Below are 16,404 nucleotides of genomic sequence, written 5' to 3' on the forward strand. Positions count from 1 at the left end.
TGCTGAGATGCTCTTCCACTCCTGCCCTGCTCTCAAAGCTCTGGAGATGCCCCTCAGCCAGGGCCTGCAGCCCCCCTTGCTGCTCCAAGTCAGGACACACCCCTCCCCCCGAGCTCAGTGACAGGTTTGAGATAGGAACACCCCTCCATGAGAAGCTACGACAGGCTCCCCAAACTCTCCTTCGCCAGGGCCCAGAGTCAGGAGCTGTGTGAGCTCACCCCACAGTGCCCCCCATCCCACAGCTCCTGCTATTGCTTAGGTGCTCTGGAGTCGTGACTGAGGTTGCTAGGCAGTAGAAGAGACTCCACAGTCCATAGCAAACATAGTTTCCTCTCTTCTCTTGAAGCAGCCGTGGCTAATCTGTCTGGCCAGTGTGCAGTGATGGGTCTCCGCCCATCTGACCTTTCTCGACACGGAACATGGGAGACCAGAGGGTGCGACACCGAGCCCCCTACCAGAGCCACTGGCTTCTTCTGCAAATACAGCCACGGTGAGTGGGCTGCAGGCTCGCACAGCCAGGTGACCTGAGCACACAAGGGGGCTGTCTCATGGACTGTGGCTATTGCCCTAGGTCAAGGCTGCCCAGAGCCCACCAGCTATGCCTCTTGCACCCCATGACACACTTGGGCCTGTGGTCAGGTTTCCAGTAAGTGCCAGCCTGTTGGGGCAACATGTCTGAGCTGTGCAGATAAAACAGGAATTCCTGTCCCAAGAGGATGGATTTTTTCCCTACACCAGTGAAAGCTGCGGGTGATGTGAGGACGTAGGTGCTGCTGAGAACTGGAGTGCTGCATGCAGCATGTTCACGTGCCAGGGGGCTGACAGGTTCAGGGCACAGCTGGAGTAGGATACGTGTCATGCTGTTTGCCAGTGAGCATGGTATTTTTATTGGGAAATTCCTAGGAACGTAGGACTGGACGGGACCTCCTGCCTGGATCGTCGGGTCCAGTCAGTGCAGTTGTAGGCAACCCTTTCATGTTTCCCCAGCCTCCTGGCAAAACGGGAGGGGATGGGAATGTTTGCCCTATGTGAACACAAATATTGTTGGATTTGTTTGGTGAGGACTGGCTGGCCCATGGCCCTGACAATGGGGTACAGAGACTTTCACCTCCAGGCCATGGGCCAGCCAGGTCAGTGGTGCAGGGAAGCGCAGTTCTCGTCTGCTGGGTGGGAGGGGGACTTGGTACAATAAGATGCTGGTGTCAGTCAAGGCCAAGGGCAGAGGTCCCCTGCCCACACTCAGAAGCACCGTTCAGTCCCCTTGTTAGCAGCCTCTGCAGACAGGCCAGTCCCTGAGCTCCCCTTTCCCCCTGGCAAGGGGGCAGTGGAAAGCTTGCTGGGCTTTGGTCTCAGTCTCCAGGACAAGGTGCAGAAAGACTCATGGTCCGGACCCTGTGCTGTTCCCACGACGAGAACATTGCTGTTAGCCCCACCCAGAGCCCAAGCTCCGCTTAGCTGCATTAGCGCCCCAGCTCTCTGGAAAGGATGCTGCGTGCGGTGAGAGCCTCAGAATGCAGCCTGCAGCTAACCCAGTGTGTGCTTCATTGCCAGGTTCCTGCGGGCTCCCTGCTCCCGTGGAGTTCCCCCTCCCCGGCGGGATGGGCCCGTATGCCACGGCTGATGTCGTTTTCTCCTTGCCCCGCTATTCTGTGTGCACTGTGATGCTGACGAAGGCCTACACCAGGGCAGCGCTCTTCCAGCTGCGCCTAGAGTCCAATGCCACACATGTATATGGCAGCATGGCTGCTGAATTCACCGGGGCTTCGGTGCAGAAGGAGTTAGTTCCAGTGCCCTTTTCCACTGGGCTTAGTACATGGGGCTTCATCACTTTCCCGGCTGGCATGATTGGCTTCTTCAACCACCAGGAGCATTTCCGAATGTTCAGTGACCGGGCCATCTCCTTTGCTAACCTTGGCTCCTTGCTGATCTCTGGAGTGACCGTGGCTAATGCATCTCTAGGTAACCACATGCTGGGAGCTGCGCTAGAAAGAGAAATCCGAGCTCATTGGTTCCAATCTGACCTGGGCCGGCAGTGATCGTGGGGGCTGTGTGAAGTGAATTGGTGGTCTCGGCCCATTTCCTCGTGGCCAAGCTAGCACTGATTTGTTTGGTGGGGACTGGCTGGCCCATGGCACTGGGTGGGTTACAGAGACCTTCACCTCCGGGCCATGGGTGCCAGCCTGGCCAGGTCAGTGGTGCAATGCAATTCTCGTCTGTTGGGTTGTCCAGAGAGCAGGCAGGGCCACAGAGATGAACTGCCCCTGTCTCCCCTCCAGGGCAGGTTGGAGGCTCATTGCGGGGGGAGATGTTAGTTTAGGGGAAGCTTGGTCTGCCATTGCCCATGCTGTGCTTGTGCCCGCTGAAGGTGGTCGGTCCCCAGGGCTCTCAATCTGACGTTTTCCTTAGCACCAATATGCCTGTGTGTGCGGAGTGCCTGGGACAGGCCTGGGAGAGTCCTATTGACCCTCTGGCTGGTGGCTGCCAGGCATGCCCACTGCCCCAAGGCCCCTGCCTGGTGTGGTTTTACACTGCAGTCAGCAAAGGCTCAATGTTGAGGAGCCAGCTGATATACTAGGGCAAGGAGCTGCATTCGTTCTGCCTGAGGTGGGAGGCTGGCTTCTGCAGCAGATCTCCTCGGAACAGGGATGGTAGAAACAGACCCTTCTTAGTCAGCAGCTCCCCAGGAGTGTCCAGGGGCAGAACTGTCCCCACTTGCGGGTCTCAGGGTCCCAGTTTCCACACCCAGGTGTCTCAGCGTCCGAACTCCCCCACCCCAGGAGCAGCTGGGTGACCAGGCGCTCTGTCTGGCCAGGGTGGTGCAGTGTGGGTGGTAGGGGTGGCAGCAGGGTGACGCTCAGGCTTTGGATGTGGTGTGCTTGGAGAGTGACAGCCGGTGGCTGCAGGACATCTACTGCCCACTGGTGTTGGAGTGGGCTGCTAATCCAGCCCTGGTCACGTGGAGTGGCACATCACAGCCTTCTGGGAAGAAGGAGCAGGGTGGTCCCAAAGAGGGAGCAGGGCCCTGGTTCATCCAGATTCAAACCCCAGATCCTCATCCCCCAGGCATAGGGCAGGTTTGGGGCTCAGGCCCATCTCTGACTATTCCCGGGGGAGAGCAGCAAAGCATTTAGGTCTGTGTGAGTCCAGGTAGCAGGGCCGCAGGCTGCACCTGGCACTGGGCTCCCTAGGGGGCACCCTTGGTCTTGTGCTGGGTGACGGGTCAGCACGGGTTTAATGGCTGCTCTCTTTGCATCCTCGCTAGAGTATCGGGCTTCATCTGCCCTGCGTCTCCCTGGCGGCAAGCCTGCTCCGTGGAGCGCCATGCGGCTGGAGAACACAGTCACCCGCTACCTGAGCAGCTTCACCCTGGGCCTGTGGATCCGAAGCACCTTTGCCTCCTCCAACAAGATGGGCCTCCTCAGCTACTTGGTGAGATCGAGGCCGGCCGAGCTCGCACTCTTCCTCTTGGCTCCAGCAGGCCTGGAGTTTTGGCTCAAAGGGTGAGTGAGGTCCCTCGGCACTGCTTGGCCGGGGCTAGGAAGAGTGTGTGTGTGCCTGCTGCCCTCTGCAGGATGGGATGTGCAGGGCGGCTCAGGGTTTGCCAGGGTGACGGCCTCTCCCCTCTCTCAGCCATTCCATGACCCTGTGTGGGATCAGTGTCAGGCTGACTGGCCTGTAACTACCCTTGTAAAATATAGGCACAACCAGGGCCGGCTCTAGGGATTTTGCCGCCCCATGCAAAAAAAATTTGGCTGCCCCCTGTCCCAGCCCCGGGCTCCTTGCCGCACTCCCCTGCCGCCCCAGCCCTGGGTTCTCCCCCACCACTCGCACCCCCCTGCTGCCCCAGCCCTGGGCTTTCCCCCCCTCCCCCGATCCGCACACCTCTGCTGCCCCAGCCCTGGGCTCTCCCCCCCACACACCTGCACCCTCCTTCTGCTGCAGTCCTGGGTCACTGGTAACTCGCTCCCAGGGCAGGTCATTCAGCAGAAAAATTAGATGTGCACAGAACAGACAGGATTGTTACAGAACTGCAGTATGGTTACAGAACTGCAGTAAAGTGGAACAATTTTCAGCTTGTGTGATTGGAGGATATCTGGATGCATATTATAAGACTGTCCTACATAAATGAGGAAAAGTTGAGGTGCCTTTATTATTCTTTTGCTCCACTCTTTCTTTCTATGGGGAATTTGCCAATGCAATATCACTGTCTTCCTTTTAAACAAACAAACAAAAAAAGGCAGTGGCTGTTGAAAATAGCAATTCCAGTCCTAATAACCACTGGGAAGCATTTCTTGCTCAATTTTATCCTACTTTTTCTACAGCAAGTTACAGTGGATCAGTATATTTGATTTGGGAGAAATGAAGTAACAGCCACCCAAACTGAGCTTGAGCACTCCTGAATTTTGAGGTGTTCAAATCTGGAAGGCAGGTGCTGGGGGGGGGGGGGGCGGGGAGGGAGCTGTGGCTCCGCAGGGGATCACGGCAGCATGTATGCAGCAGCGTGTCTGGCGCTGTACGAAGCCAGTCACGCTGGTCTGAGTGGCATGGTAAGGGGGCTGGGGGGTAGGAGAAGGGGTAGGAGGTTCCGGGGGGCAGTCAAGGGACAGGGAGCAGGGGGGGTTGGATGGGGCGGAGGTTCGGGGGGGGCAGTCAGAGGACGGGCAGCAGTTGGATAGGCATGGGAGTCCCAGGGGTTTGTCAGGGGACAGGTAGGGGGAGAGGTCCTAGGGGGGAAGTTGAGGGGGTGTCTCAGGAGGGGGCAGTTGGAGACAAGGAGAAGGGAGGCTTAGATAGGGGGTGGGGTCCTGGGGGGGTGATCAGGGGACAGGGAGCAGGGGGGTTGGATGGGTTGGGGTTTCTGTGGGGGGCAGTCGGAGGGGGTGGATAGTGGCAGGGTGGGGCTACCCTCCCTCCCTGTGGAGTGTCCTATTTTTTGAATGTTAAAATACGGTATCCCTACTCACAGTGCAGCTCTCCACTCACAGCAGGCTGCAGCATGAGGTCTCAGCTACCTCACTCCCTCCCCCTCTTTCCTGTTGGTAGTGGCCAAGGGAATGCTGGGAAATGTAGTTCTTTCCCTGCTCCAGGGCTGGCTCTATAGGCAGGGAGCTAACCAAGGAACTACAGCTCCCAGGGCCCCCTGTTGGTTCTCAGCTACCATGCTGGATCCCTGCCGCCCCTGCAAATGGGCTGCCCCAAGCACATGCTTGCTTTGCTGGTGCCTAGAGCCGCCCCTGGGCACAACACTAGCTCTCTTCATCTTCTGGAAGTTCCACGTTTTTCCAAAACTGATTAAACATTAACATCAAAGCCCCAGAGAGCTCCTAAGCCAACTCTTGGGTACAAATTACCTGAGCTTGCTGATTTTAAAGGTTTTAATTGAAGCTGCTTAATGTCATCCTTAACTGCCATTGGACAAAAAACAATTTCATCATCATTATCTGATATTGATACATCATCCAGGGAAGTATTGATTGAACGCTTTTGCCTTTCTGCATCACTATTGACATTGTTGCCATATCGATCTCATAATAGACCTGTGCCGTTGGTAGGTTCCCTGTTGCTCCTGATTGATTTAAAAATTCTTTCTCCTTGTCCTTAACTTTGTTGGCCATAGATTCACTGCTGAACTTTCCACGTACATTTCTTCCTTCTGCAAATGTGGCCAAGGCCCAGCAGTGAAAGAGTTAATAGATGCTGCCATGCGTGGGAACCAGGTTTGGAAGAGGACAGGAGAAGCTGACTGACTGGGCTGTGGGTCAGGGACATGCCTCATTTGGGAGTCTGCTCAGCCTTCATTCACCCCATTGCCCTCCTTTGCAGGGCTGTGATGCTCAGGGGCACCGCTGGCCTTCTCCTGGATGGGTCCTGGCACCATCTTGCCATTTCTGTCTCCAGTGACCTGTCCGCCAGCCCCTACATGGTCTTCATTGACGGAGAGCCCTGGGAGCCAGACTTTGCAGACAGTGCCTGGTTTCTGCGGAAGGGACTGGCAGCGGGAGGGGTGTGGAACGTTGGACAGCCAGCGATCGTGGAGAAAGGTGAGCTCGTTGGCCTTGGCCTGGATTCTGCCAAATATCTCTTGTGTACCGAAAGGAAATTGGTGACTGGGTGTGAGCCTCCATCACGGGCCCTTCGGCAGCAGAGAGCAGCACTTAGGCTACCATGCCTGGGGAGTGACTGGCACCCACAACCCCCTGCATTGAGTTGTGTGTGACTGAGCACACCTCAGCCACTGCAACACCTCCTCTCTGCCTGCACAAAAGCAGCCGAGTGCTAAGAGAGAACAGGAGCGTGTCAGACACTGTATCGGCCTTTTGGAAACAGTCACTGCTAGTAACACGGACCATGACGTAACTGTGGCTCAGGGCCCCCTGAACTGCTGTTGGAGTTACTAGCTGCAATGGAGCTTGGAGCCTCATTTGCAGCCCAGCTTCTCAATTTGCACCTGTCATTTTGAACGTACAGTTTTGGGGCAGGGAGTTGTTTGCCTGAGATCTGCCAACCTGAGGTGAGCACTCGCATGCTGCCTGCACACATGAGCAAGCGGAGTTGTGGCATCAGCTGGCACGAGTACACTAGCCCACCTGCCCACAGGAGGGCTGTGTGCAAATTTACAAGCACTGATTTAATGGATGCTTTTGAAAATGTGGCTCTATAAGTGCAAGTGTGTGTGTGTGTCTATAATATGGTGGTGTGTGCATGTTTGTGGGTGTGTTTGTGATCGTGCATGTGATAGAGCCTCCATTGGTGGTTTTGTGTATGATGTGATGCGGTTTTGTGTATCTGATACAGCTTCTCTTTGTGACGGGGTGTGTGTGATAAAGCCTGTGTATGTGTACTTAGGTGTGTTGGTGTATGCTGTGTGTTGAGTTTTGTGCTGGTGTGTGTACATATGAGACTGCTGGTTTGCATATGATAAGGGTGTGTGGGGGCTAGGGGACAACACAGCCTGCATGTATGCGATGGTGTGATTGTGTTGCAGTATGTGTATTGGGGATACAACCCCTGTGTGTGCCGTGGTGTTGTGTGTGTGTGTGTGTGTGTGTGTGTTGGAGGGATATAGCCCCTATGTCTATGACAGACACTGTTCTTCTTGTTAACTCCTTTCACCCCCTCTCGCAGGCCCTGTCTGCACCCCCTTGCTTTGTGTCTTTCCCTACAGCTAATCCCGAGTCAGCTGCACTCAGGTTGGCAATAGAGGAGGCAGGGATGCCACCAGCAATGTAGTCTGCACGTTGTCTAAACCTGCCCTCAGGAGGGATAGAAAACACGGGAGATAAAACAGTTGCAACCGGTTCATACTATAGTCCCTGGGTGGAGCTCCCCCGGTGGCCGGTCTATGCTAGTGCCTCCCACGCCCTGAGGGGCTCCACTGGTGGCACTGCACTGGTGGTATCGATCGATGGTGGGAAATGTCCCAAAAGCAGCCTTGTGTAGGCACAACCTGAGTGCATGAGTTGCAAAGCTCAGTTTGGGAGCAGTGCTTGGGACCCTCTATTCTCCTCTTTACTTCCTCTGCCCTCAGCATGGTGAGTGTGACCTGCCCTCTAGCTTGGGGGAGGCCAATGTGTCTGTTGTGGGCTCCTCAGTGCTGCTCTAAGAATCAGTCAGCGCCCACTTCCCAGGAGCCGGGCACTGTGCACCAGAGCTGCCCAGATGCCTGTCGTCCCAAGGAACCCTCTCCCCTTCCCAAGCCAGCCCCATGCTCATGGTTGTGCGTTTGTGTGCCTGAGCTCGTTCTGTGGGTTTGGCGTTGCAGGGGGCCTTGCTCTGGGCAGCCCGTACGTGGGGGAGCTGAGTGAGGTGAACTTGTGGGACAGAGCCCTCCCCAGGCTCTCTGTGAAGCAGCTGGCAGCCTCCAGGGACAAATGGAAGTTTCCTGGGAATGTGGTGAGCTGGAGCCAGTTGGCGGATGCAAGGTCTGGAGCCGTGGAGATCACCACAGCAAGCCACAGTGCAGGTAAGGAGGGGCACGACGAATGTCTCAGGGCAAGGCGCAGCCTTCCCTTATCTGCCTCCAGGTTCTTCCAGCTGTAGCCCAGGGGGGGAAGCAGAGAGGTGTACGTGGCAGAAGGTATACGTGGCACCGGGCTGCATGGCAGGTGCGGCGGTGACTCCTGATTATACTGGCTGTGCTGTCTGGCAGCATGGTCCCAGAGGCACTGTGCCTCTGTCTCCTGCTTAGCTGTGAAAGTCACTGTTTGGGACCCTGCAAGTCTGGGGCGATCCAGGGGGACTGTCCCCGCTCATTCAGTCCCAGGAGGTTGGTGGGGTCAGTGCGTTGCTAGTTGTTAGCAGAGATGGTCCCCGGGTATGGGACTGCGGATGCTTGCCCAGCTCTGGGTTCTAGGAACACCAAGTTACCCCACGGGAATTGCTAACACCAAACGGCTCCAACGGAGAGCAAGGTCCCACTGTGCCAGGGGCTGCCCCGACACGTGGGGAGAGAGCCTGCCCCGATGAGCTCACGATGTAACAGACAGGCCAGGAGAGAGGAAAGGTGACTGTGTTACAGAGGGGCACTGAGTCACAGAGAGATGCAGCAACTTGCCCAGGACATTCCGGGGGCCTGGGTAGAGCCAGGAGTCAAGTCCAGGTCTCCTGAGTTCCTGTTCTGTGCCGATCTTCCATGAGACCCCATCATGCCCTCCCAGCTGAAAGGCCAGCCCAGTGAGCCATGGTGCCCTGCCTGGAGAGCCAGCACATCCCTGTGGCGGGGAGGGGCCATGCCAGGGTATAATCTTATCCCAGAGCGGGACTAACTTGCTGCAAGGGCAAGGGGATGCTGGAGAACGCTGCTGCACCCCAGAGACGCCTTCGCTGCAGAGTTAGCCCAGGTGATTGGCTGCCAGGCCTGGGCACCTGCGTTAGCTTAGCCCAGATGGAGCAGCCTCACTCAAGTCAATGTGTCCTCCCTGGTGCTGCCCCCGCGGATGGGTTGCAGGGACGTCTGGGTACATATCCCATGATGCTGTGCGCTTCAGTGTGCTGAGCACCTCTGTGATCCTTTCCGGGGAGTTGTGGGAAAACTTGTTTGTTCTTCAGGGCACACAGGGGAATTGTGGGAAGGCATTGGAGGCCTATCAGCATTCGGGTGATTTAGCCTGCATCCTCACTGCAAAGTGGGTGGGCTCCAGCCTGCATGCAAGTGGGATCCTGGCTTTAGCCCATGCCCCTGGCTGGGCCAGCTTGTTTTGATTGAAGGCACCACCACACTCAGGTGAGAGGTTTTTTGTATGTGGACGGAGGAAGGTTGGAGCCTAGGCTAACTCTGCCATGCAGACAGACCCAGAGAGGGAAAAGCACCAGACAGGTCTCTCCAGAGCAACCTGCTTCCTCACTGGGAGTCAAAAGGCCACTTAGGTCACCCACGCCCCGGTGACATGTTCCAGGGATGCCCCCAGAGTGAGGTCACTGCTTTGGCTAGATTGCCCTCCATGGCCTTGGGGTCTCTCCTCTGCAGCATGGTCTGGCTAAACCTCAGTGCGAATGCGTGTGCCCCCAGCCTCCATCCTGGACTGAGCGTACATTGCTCCTGTCCCCACACCAAGGCCTCACCCCAGTCTACTCTGCTTCCCCAGCTGCTGGCTTTGTGTGGCTCGGCTTGCTCTGGCTTGTGGGACGCCCCTCAGTCCTGTGCTCGGATCCAGAGCGTGGCCTGGTCTACATGGAGCCTGCTGCGGAGCGCTGCCCCGAGAACTCCCTCTGGGGACTGCAGCTGGACGGCCGACTCCGCAGCCTCGCGTCTTCCTCGTGTCTGCTGGTAAATGGAGCTGACGTCCCTCGGCACTGCATGGAGTCCTTCATGTCCAGGTCACCAGCTCCAGTCCAGGCCCAAGCCGGTCATCTGGCTGGCTCTGTGGAGCACCAGGCTGTGAATAGGGCTTATCTCGGTTCTGGTCCTGGTTAAGGTAACTGAGCCCTTCTCTGCCATCTCAGGGAGGAGATGGATTCCCTGGGCCATGGAGACGGCATTGCCTTCTCAGCTGTGGCAGGGCTGCCTTCCCATTAGGGTGGAGGTGGCGTGTGGTGGCTGTTTGCATGCTTCATGTTAGAGCCAGACATGCCAAACCTGTGACAAAAACGCAGAAATTGGGCTTGAGTTGGCTTGTTGCTTCTTTTTTTTGATTGGTTCCTGGCAAGCAGGGGCAAGGGGAGAGAGAGTCAGGGGTGCCCAGCAGGCCCACCATAGTCCCAGACGTCAAGCCGGAGGATCTAGTCACATAGGGTGTTGGGGTTCGTAGGGATTGGCTTGTTTTGGCCTTGTTTTGAAATGGGATTAGCTTGATTTTTGGCTTATTGTGAAAGTCGGGGGGCTTATTTACCGCGTGAAAGTTGGCAACTGTGGTCATCTCCCCTCTCCTGTAATGTCTCCGCTCCAGAGCGATGGCACTTCCTGTCGGTTACATGAGTCCCCGTCGGCGTTAGACGTGTCCCATTGCCAGGGGATGCTGCACTTCCGCCCTGTTATTTGTAGACCCCACCCTTGTGAGGTGGCTGGGGGATCCCTGGCAGGGGTGCGATAGGCCACTCTCCCCCTCTGGGGCAGTTGGCAAACCCTGCTGCTTATGGGCACGCTGGGAGCTAGAGTACAGCCTAGGAATTGTGCTTTGCACTGAATTTCCTTCACTGATGAGAGCTCCTCTCCCAGCCTCGTGGCTGCATGTGTGACTCATCCCATGTCTTCCCCGCAGGTGGGGCTGGATGGAGTCTCGCTTGGGTGCAACTCAGACTGCTCCTCTGATGGGAGGAGCTTCTTCCGCCTACTGCCCGACCAGCGCCTCCAGAATCTGCACTCCGGCTTCTGCGTCTTTCAGAAACCCAGGAGCCCAGGGCTCTTCCTGCAGAAGTGCTCCTCCCATGCCCTGCGCTTTGCACTAGATGAAGGTGCTTCGTCTGGTTTCCCTCCCTAAATGCCCCTCAGCCCTCGCTCCTTCCCCCTCACACTTGGGGAGGAGGTTCCTGTCCATATCTGCAGTAGCTAACTCGGCCAGAGCCCTGAATATTCCTGCTGGGAGCAAGGCCCGGCCACTACGGGGGCTGCCACCCTGCCCTTCCTCTATGGTTAAGCAGGAGGGGTCCTGGCTGGATGGGGCACCCTCGCTTGGAACCCCTGCCCCACTTCAGAGGGCTCCCGCCCACAGCTCAGGAGCCACCTCTGTCTCCAGGGCTCTGAACAGCGGCCTTGAAGGTGCTGCGCCGCAGGCTCTGTGTTCGGCTGAGATTAGTGGACGTGCCCCGGAGCACGCAGCCCATTGAGAAGGAGAGGGTGTGACTTTCTCCTGTTGTTCTCTGGAGGTGGGGGCAGCGCCTCTCCCAGCTGGCTCCCCTCAGCCCCGGGGCCGGGAGTGCCCCCAGCACCTGCTGCCCCTTCCCTGCTGCATCTGCTCAGCAGCTCCTCCACTGGCCGCCTGCTGCATTGCAGGGGGAGGAGAGTAGCTCTCACTGCCCCTTCAGCTGCTTCCCTGCTGGGCTGTGGGAGCCTCAGGGAGAGCAGGGCAGGGCATGGGCTTGACTGGCTCTGCCTGAGCCTAGGGCAGCCTCTGGAACCAGATGGCTCCCCGCCCCCCCACAGCTCCTGGGAGAGGTGAGACCAGCCAGCTCCTGGAGCAGGCTAGGGTAGCCTGGGGGCTGCTCTAACTTCCCCCAGCTGGTTATGATTCCCCAGAGACCCCAGAACACAATGCACCCCAATCCTTTCATCTCCTTCTGTGTTAAGAGCTGCAGAGCTAGGGGACCATACATCCAATTTTGGCCAGGACAGTCCCTTTTTTAAGCTCTGTCCTGGACATCCCAACTTTTTTGGCAAAACTGGGCATTTGTGCAGTTCCAGTGGGGAGGGGCAGAAGGGGGCTCTAGGGCAGTGCCAGTGTGGGATTAGCGGGGAGGTTACATGCATCTCCCTCACCCCGCCCTGGGCAGGCGGCTCCCAGCCTCATTCCCAAGGAGCAAGCAGGTCCCCCCAGCCCCGTGGGGCCTGGCAGCTGTGAGGGTCTGGCGCCACCGTGCTGTCCCATTCCCAGCTGGGGGAGCCACTCAGGAGGAGCTGCCCAGATGTGCGGCCAGGCATGCAGATAAGGCACATCTGGCTTTGGCTGTCATTGGGCACTGGTGGCAGATGTGAGTGTGGTGCAGATCTTGCCCCCCTCCTCCCCCGCAGCATTGCAGAGCTCAGCTCGCTGGGCACTCGGGAAAGTGTCCCGTTTTCAGTTTGGGGAAACATGGTCACCCTGGGCAGAGAGAGGTGTATGTATCTCTATGCAGGGATTTCTGCTCCTTTTGTGCCACCGGGGCAGTGCAAAGGGAGCAGGACACGGCAGACAGGCTGCCCCTGAGCTTTGATGGTGGCCCTTGGCCCTTTCGAAATGCTGTGTTCTGTCCTTGGGCACCACTGCCTTAGCTGATCTTCTGCACAGCGATGAGCTCGTCTCTGGGCAGTGGGGATGTTTACCAGAGGGTGGAGCGCCGTGATCCTGACACAGCTTTGGTTCAGTCAATGTGCCTTGTCCTTCCCCTCAGACGTGCATTGCCCCCGAGCCCAGGGCTGGAGATCCAGGAAAAAGAAATGCCTCCATGTTGTAGCGGGTGCTGCCCTTGAGTGGAATCAGGCCCTGCAGTACTGTCAGAGATTCCCAAACGGGAGTCTCCTCACGCTGGGCAGCCCGGAGGATCGGGTGAGTACCCTCTGCCGGGGACCGGGCCCTGGGGCCTGGCTAGACTGGAGGTAACTGACACGACTGTAAACATTAGACTGCCTAGTGCCAGGGGACCATCCAGGGCTGTGGTGTTAACCTGTTCGCTAACCTGTGTTAACTAGCACCTGTTAAGATCCTAGCGTAGACAAGGCAAGCTGGAATTTGAACGTGTTCGCTGGTTGAGGCAGATTAGCATTTACAGCCATGTGTGTTAACTCAAGATACCCGGCAGTCAGTTAACTCGAGTTAAAACATGGCCACAAACTGCAGCAGACAAATCCTCACTGAGCCCATGAGCCGTTGTCACAGAGTGTTGGACGGGGAGTCCAGGGCTAGCTGACATCTGGCCCCCTCTGGACTCTCTGGGGGGCTTGCTTGCTAGTTCCCTGGGCCATTAGCTTTGCCCGTGGGATAGCCATGAGAATTTTGGCTTTACTTTCCCACTGCTCATTGCTCTTCCCCTCGGCTTCCCCAAGAGTTCAGACCTGAACATCCGTCTCCATATGAAGAAATCAAGAATCTTGAAACCAAGATTCCTTAGAGTGGAGTGTCTCCGGTGCTAACCATTCCCCGGAGGCTGAGCAATGGCTGAAGGGTGTGATAAGGTGCTGCTTAGTTCTCTGCATCAGGATTTCTCCATAACATGAGTGTCTCTGCAGATGTGTTGGTGCTTTTGGGACATAGGTCTGATGTGTTCCCCCTTGATAGAGGCGTTTGTGTCACGGGAAACATATCCTTCCTCTGCCCCTCCCTCCCCAACACACAGACATGGCGCTCAGAGGGTTAACATCTCATCCCTTCCTGCTGTCTTGGATGTCAGTGTTCAGGCAATTGCATTTGTAGCTAGAGGGGACTGTGCTAGGTGAGCAGATGCTGAGATGTCTTTAGCCTTTGGCACCGGGGTCCAGTGCTTTGTCGAACACAGAACTAGCTGCCTTGTGCTAACCCTAGAGCTGGTTGCAAGAGGAGTTGTCTTGGAGCGTCTGGACTGGTCTGCATGGCGTCCGCAGGGGTTCTCTGCACAAATGGGCCGATGGGACCTCCTTTAACAAGGATTTGCAAAGGTAAGAAGCCCCGAGCCTCATGCAGGTTTCAGAGTAGCAGCCGTGTCAGTCTGTATCCGCAAAAAGAACAGGAGTACTTGTGGCACCTTAGAGACTAACAAATTTATTAGAGCATAAGCTTTCGTGGGCTACAGCCCACTTCATGCAGTTTGCCCCTGGCAATGGGAAGCCAGCTGTCCCCGAGCTCAGGAACGCACATGCAATGGCTGGACATTGCACACAACCTTTGCAGAAGTGTAAGGGAGGATGAGGACTTCCATCCCCTTGCCCAGAAGCCTGGGACAGGGCTCAGCTGTGGTGCACGTCAGGCTAGAGGCCATTCCAAGTGCTTAGCCGTAAGCCCTTGTGAGCCACGCAGTCGCAGCGCCAGGTCTTTCTTACTGGTGAATTTGGTGTTTATGTGGCTAATCGGAGCCCCGTGCCCTGGAAGTGACCCCTCTAGTGCGTGCTGTGGGGTGTGGCACTCCGCCACCCCACCATGCTGCTCCTCACTGATGCTTCTCCACCACTCTCTGGTTCCAGCTGGATTCTCCCGGCAGAGGTTCCTAGTGAAATGGTCTGTGTCCTGCTGCTGCCGTCTGGCTTCCTGAAGGAGGAGCCGTGCCAGAGACCTCACCGCTGGGTGTGTCAGACCCCGCAGAGGAACAGTAAGAATCTGTAGAGCCATCTGCTAGGCTTCTGTCCAGTCTGGGGTGGGTGTTTTTATTGCTGGAGGATCCAGGGGCTGCGGTGCCATAATCACTGGGTGTGCCTGGTTCGTTCTGCCACTGCTCATTGTGGTGCAGAGCAACGAGTGCTGTTGTGTGCAGGGGCAGCGCAGGGCGGACAGTTACCACGTTACCACCCTGGATGCGCGGACAGCAGCTTTTGCTTCTGGGAGGATCGGCCCAATGGAGCATGTGTGAGGCTGATCCTGGAATAACCACCCGCTGGGCTCCTGTGCACCTGCAGGGTTCTACGTGGAGGTCTCTGGGAAATCCTTTTATGGAAGCTTGTCTGCAGAGGGGAGCTTCTCCTCCCTGCCAGCCGCCAAAGCACAATGCACCTCCCTGGGCAGGGGCTGCAGCGCGGTGGTCAGCACGGCCGGCTCGTACTACCTCTATCGTGGGACACGCTTTGTGAACCTGGAGGATCCAGCAATGGACCCAGCAGCTGCTGTGCACATCAAAGCAGGTACCCGGGCAACCATTCACCTGCCCCGCTCCCTGCAGGCTGCAGCGGTTCCTTCTTGCCTCTGAGAGCAGGGCCAGGAGGTTTTCCCCACAGCTGTCGGGATGCCTGGGTGCTGTACCTGCAGCACCTGCCATTGCCCTGCAGGGGATCCAAGTCCACAGACAGTCTTTGCTCCCCAAGCCTGGGAGGGGCACTCCTGTGACGGAGCAGGGAGCAGGGCAGATTTGACCTGGGAATGTTGCAGGGGGGTTGCAGTGGGGATGTGGGACTTCCCTTGAAGGAAGCTACCTGAGCTGTAACCTGAGCCAGGAACGGGGGGTGGGGAGAATTAACACCTTCTGCCCGGGAGACTGAACAAAGGGGAGGAGCAGCGGGAGGGGCTGGGAGTTTAGTTTCGGTTGGGGCTGGGTGGTGCAACGCAGGGAACCCCAAGCTGGGGTCTAAGCTCCCTGAACCTCCCAGAGGGACCTAATTGAGGGGGTCTGGTCGTACCTACACGCTCTGCTTGAGACTGTGTTCCTGTCCTTAAATAAACCTTCTGCTTTACTGGCTGGTTGAGAGTCGCAGTGAATCTCGGGAAGAGGGGTGCAGGGCCCTAACTCCCCCACAATCCGCAACAACTCCCCCTTGCGTGGGTGATCTCGCCGAGCTCCAGAGAGCAGCGCGCCAGGATGTTGGAGCTGGAGGGTCCCAGCCAGGGGATTCCTCAGCGGGAAGGGGTTGGATCACGTGTGTCTGTTCCTAATGCAGGGTGTGTTCCGGGCTATACGGGGCAGGACTGCCAGGCCGAGTGTCCTGCATGTGACGCTGGAGTGAGCTGCAACCCCCTCACAGGCACCTGTGATGGCCTGTTGTACTCCAGACAGCACGCCGGCACACAGGCAGCAGGTCAGCAGCCTGGGGGAGAGGGAGATGGGCAGGGACTCAGGGCATTGCCCAGGTGCCAGGCATTGGCTATGTGGGGAGGGCAAAGAGGCGAAGGCCAGGGCATCTCACAGCAACTCTGCTGCTGACACGAAAAGCGCCGCGAGCATTGGCAGGTTCCCGTGAGCTCCTACCCGAGCCAGGGCCTGTGTGGGACTGTGCTGTGGACACAGGGGCTGCACTACACCCAGCTGTGCTGGGGTAACGGAAGGTGTGCGACTGCACTGCGTAGATGAGCGGGGGATGGACTTTCACCCAGATGAAGTTAGCTGAGCCTGTAGTGTGTGGAGCAGAGTCTGCTGGTGCCCTTGCCTCAGCGCTTGGCCTGTCTGACCAGCCAGTTCACTGCGAAGCTGACTACGCCCCTCCTCTCTTAGGGGCTCTTCTCCCTCAGTGTATCCTCTACGCTGCCTGGGATTAGAACATCCCAGTCCCCCTTCTCCTGGGCTACCCCGGTCCTGTCGAACTGTTCCTCCACTGGGACCATGCAGTGCACCTGTGGAGGGGCAGGGCCTCCCCAGTCCAGTATTGCTCTGTTCATCACA

At 57.3% G+C, this 16,404-nt stretch overlaps 1 protein-coding gene across 1 annotated transcript in view; it reads left to right on the top strand.

The window, feature by feature from the left end:
* Positions 1 to 352: 352 nt before the first annotated feature.
* The window catches only part of LOC117867183, a 49,648-nt gene continuing 33,596 nt past the window's right edge, over positions 353 to 16,404 (top strand). The window contains exons 1-12 of the mRNA XM_034752009.1: positions 353 to 490; positions 1,552 to 1,959; positions 3,263 to 3,500; positions 5,824 to 6,041; positions 7,763 to 7,963; positions 9,585 to 9,766; positions 10,698 to 10,890; positions 12,523 to 12,677; positions 13,650 to 13,762; positions 14,285 to 14,409; positions 14,714 to 14,935; positions 15,686 to 15,823. Coding sequence (XP_034607900.1) covers positions 382 to 490; positions 1,552 to 1,959; positions 3,263 to 3,500; positions 5,824 to 6,041; positions 7,763 to 7,963; positions 9,585 to 9,766; positions 10,698 to 10,890; positions 12,523 to 12,677; positions 13,650 to 13,762; positions 14,285 to 14,409; positions 14,714 to 14,935; positions 15,686 to 15,823 — 2,302 coding nt within the window. The 5' untranslated portion in view covers positions 353 to 381. The remainder of the gene's footprint in view (positions 491 to 1,551; positions 1,960 to 3,262; positions 3,501 to 5,823; positions 6,042 to 7,762; positions 7,964 to 9,584; positions 9,767 to 10,697; positions 10,891 to 12,522; positions 12,678 to 13,649; positions 13,763 to 14,284; positions 14,410 to 14,713; positions 14,936 to 15,685; positions 15,824 to 16,404) is intronic.

Source organism: Trachemys scripta, chromosome 17, assembly GCF_013100865.1.
Source record: "Trachemys scripta elegans isolate TJP31775 chromosome 17, CAS_Tse_1.0, whole genome shotgun sequence".
Classification (NCBI taxonomy): Eukaryota; Metazoa; Chordata; order Testudines; family Emydidae; genus Trachemys; species Trachemys scripta.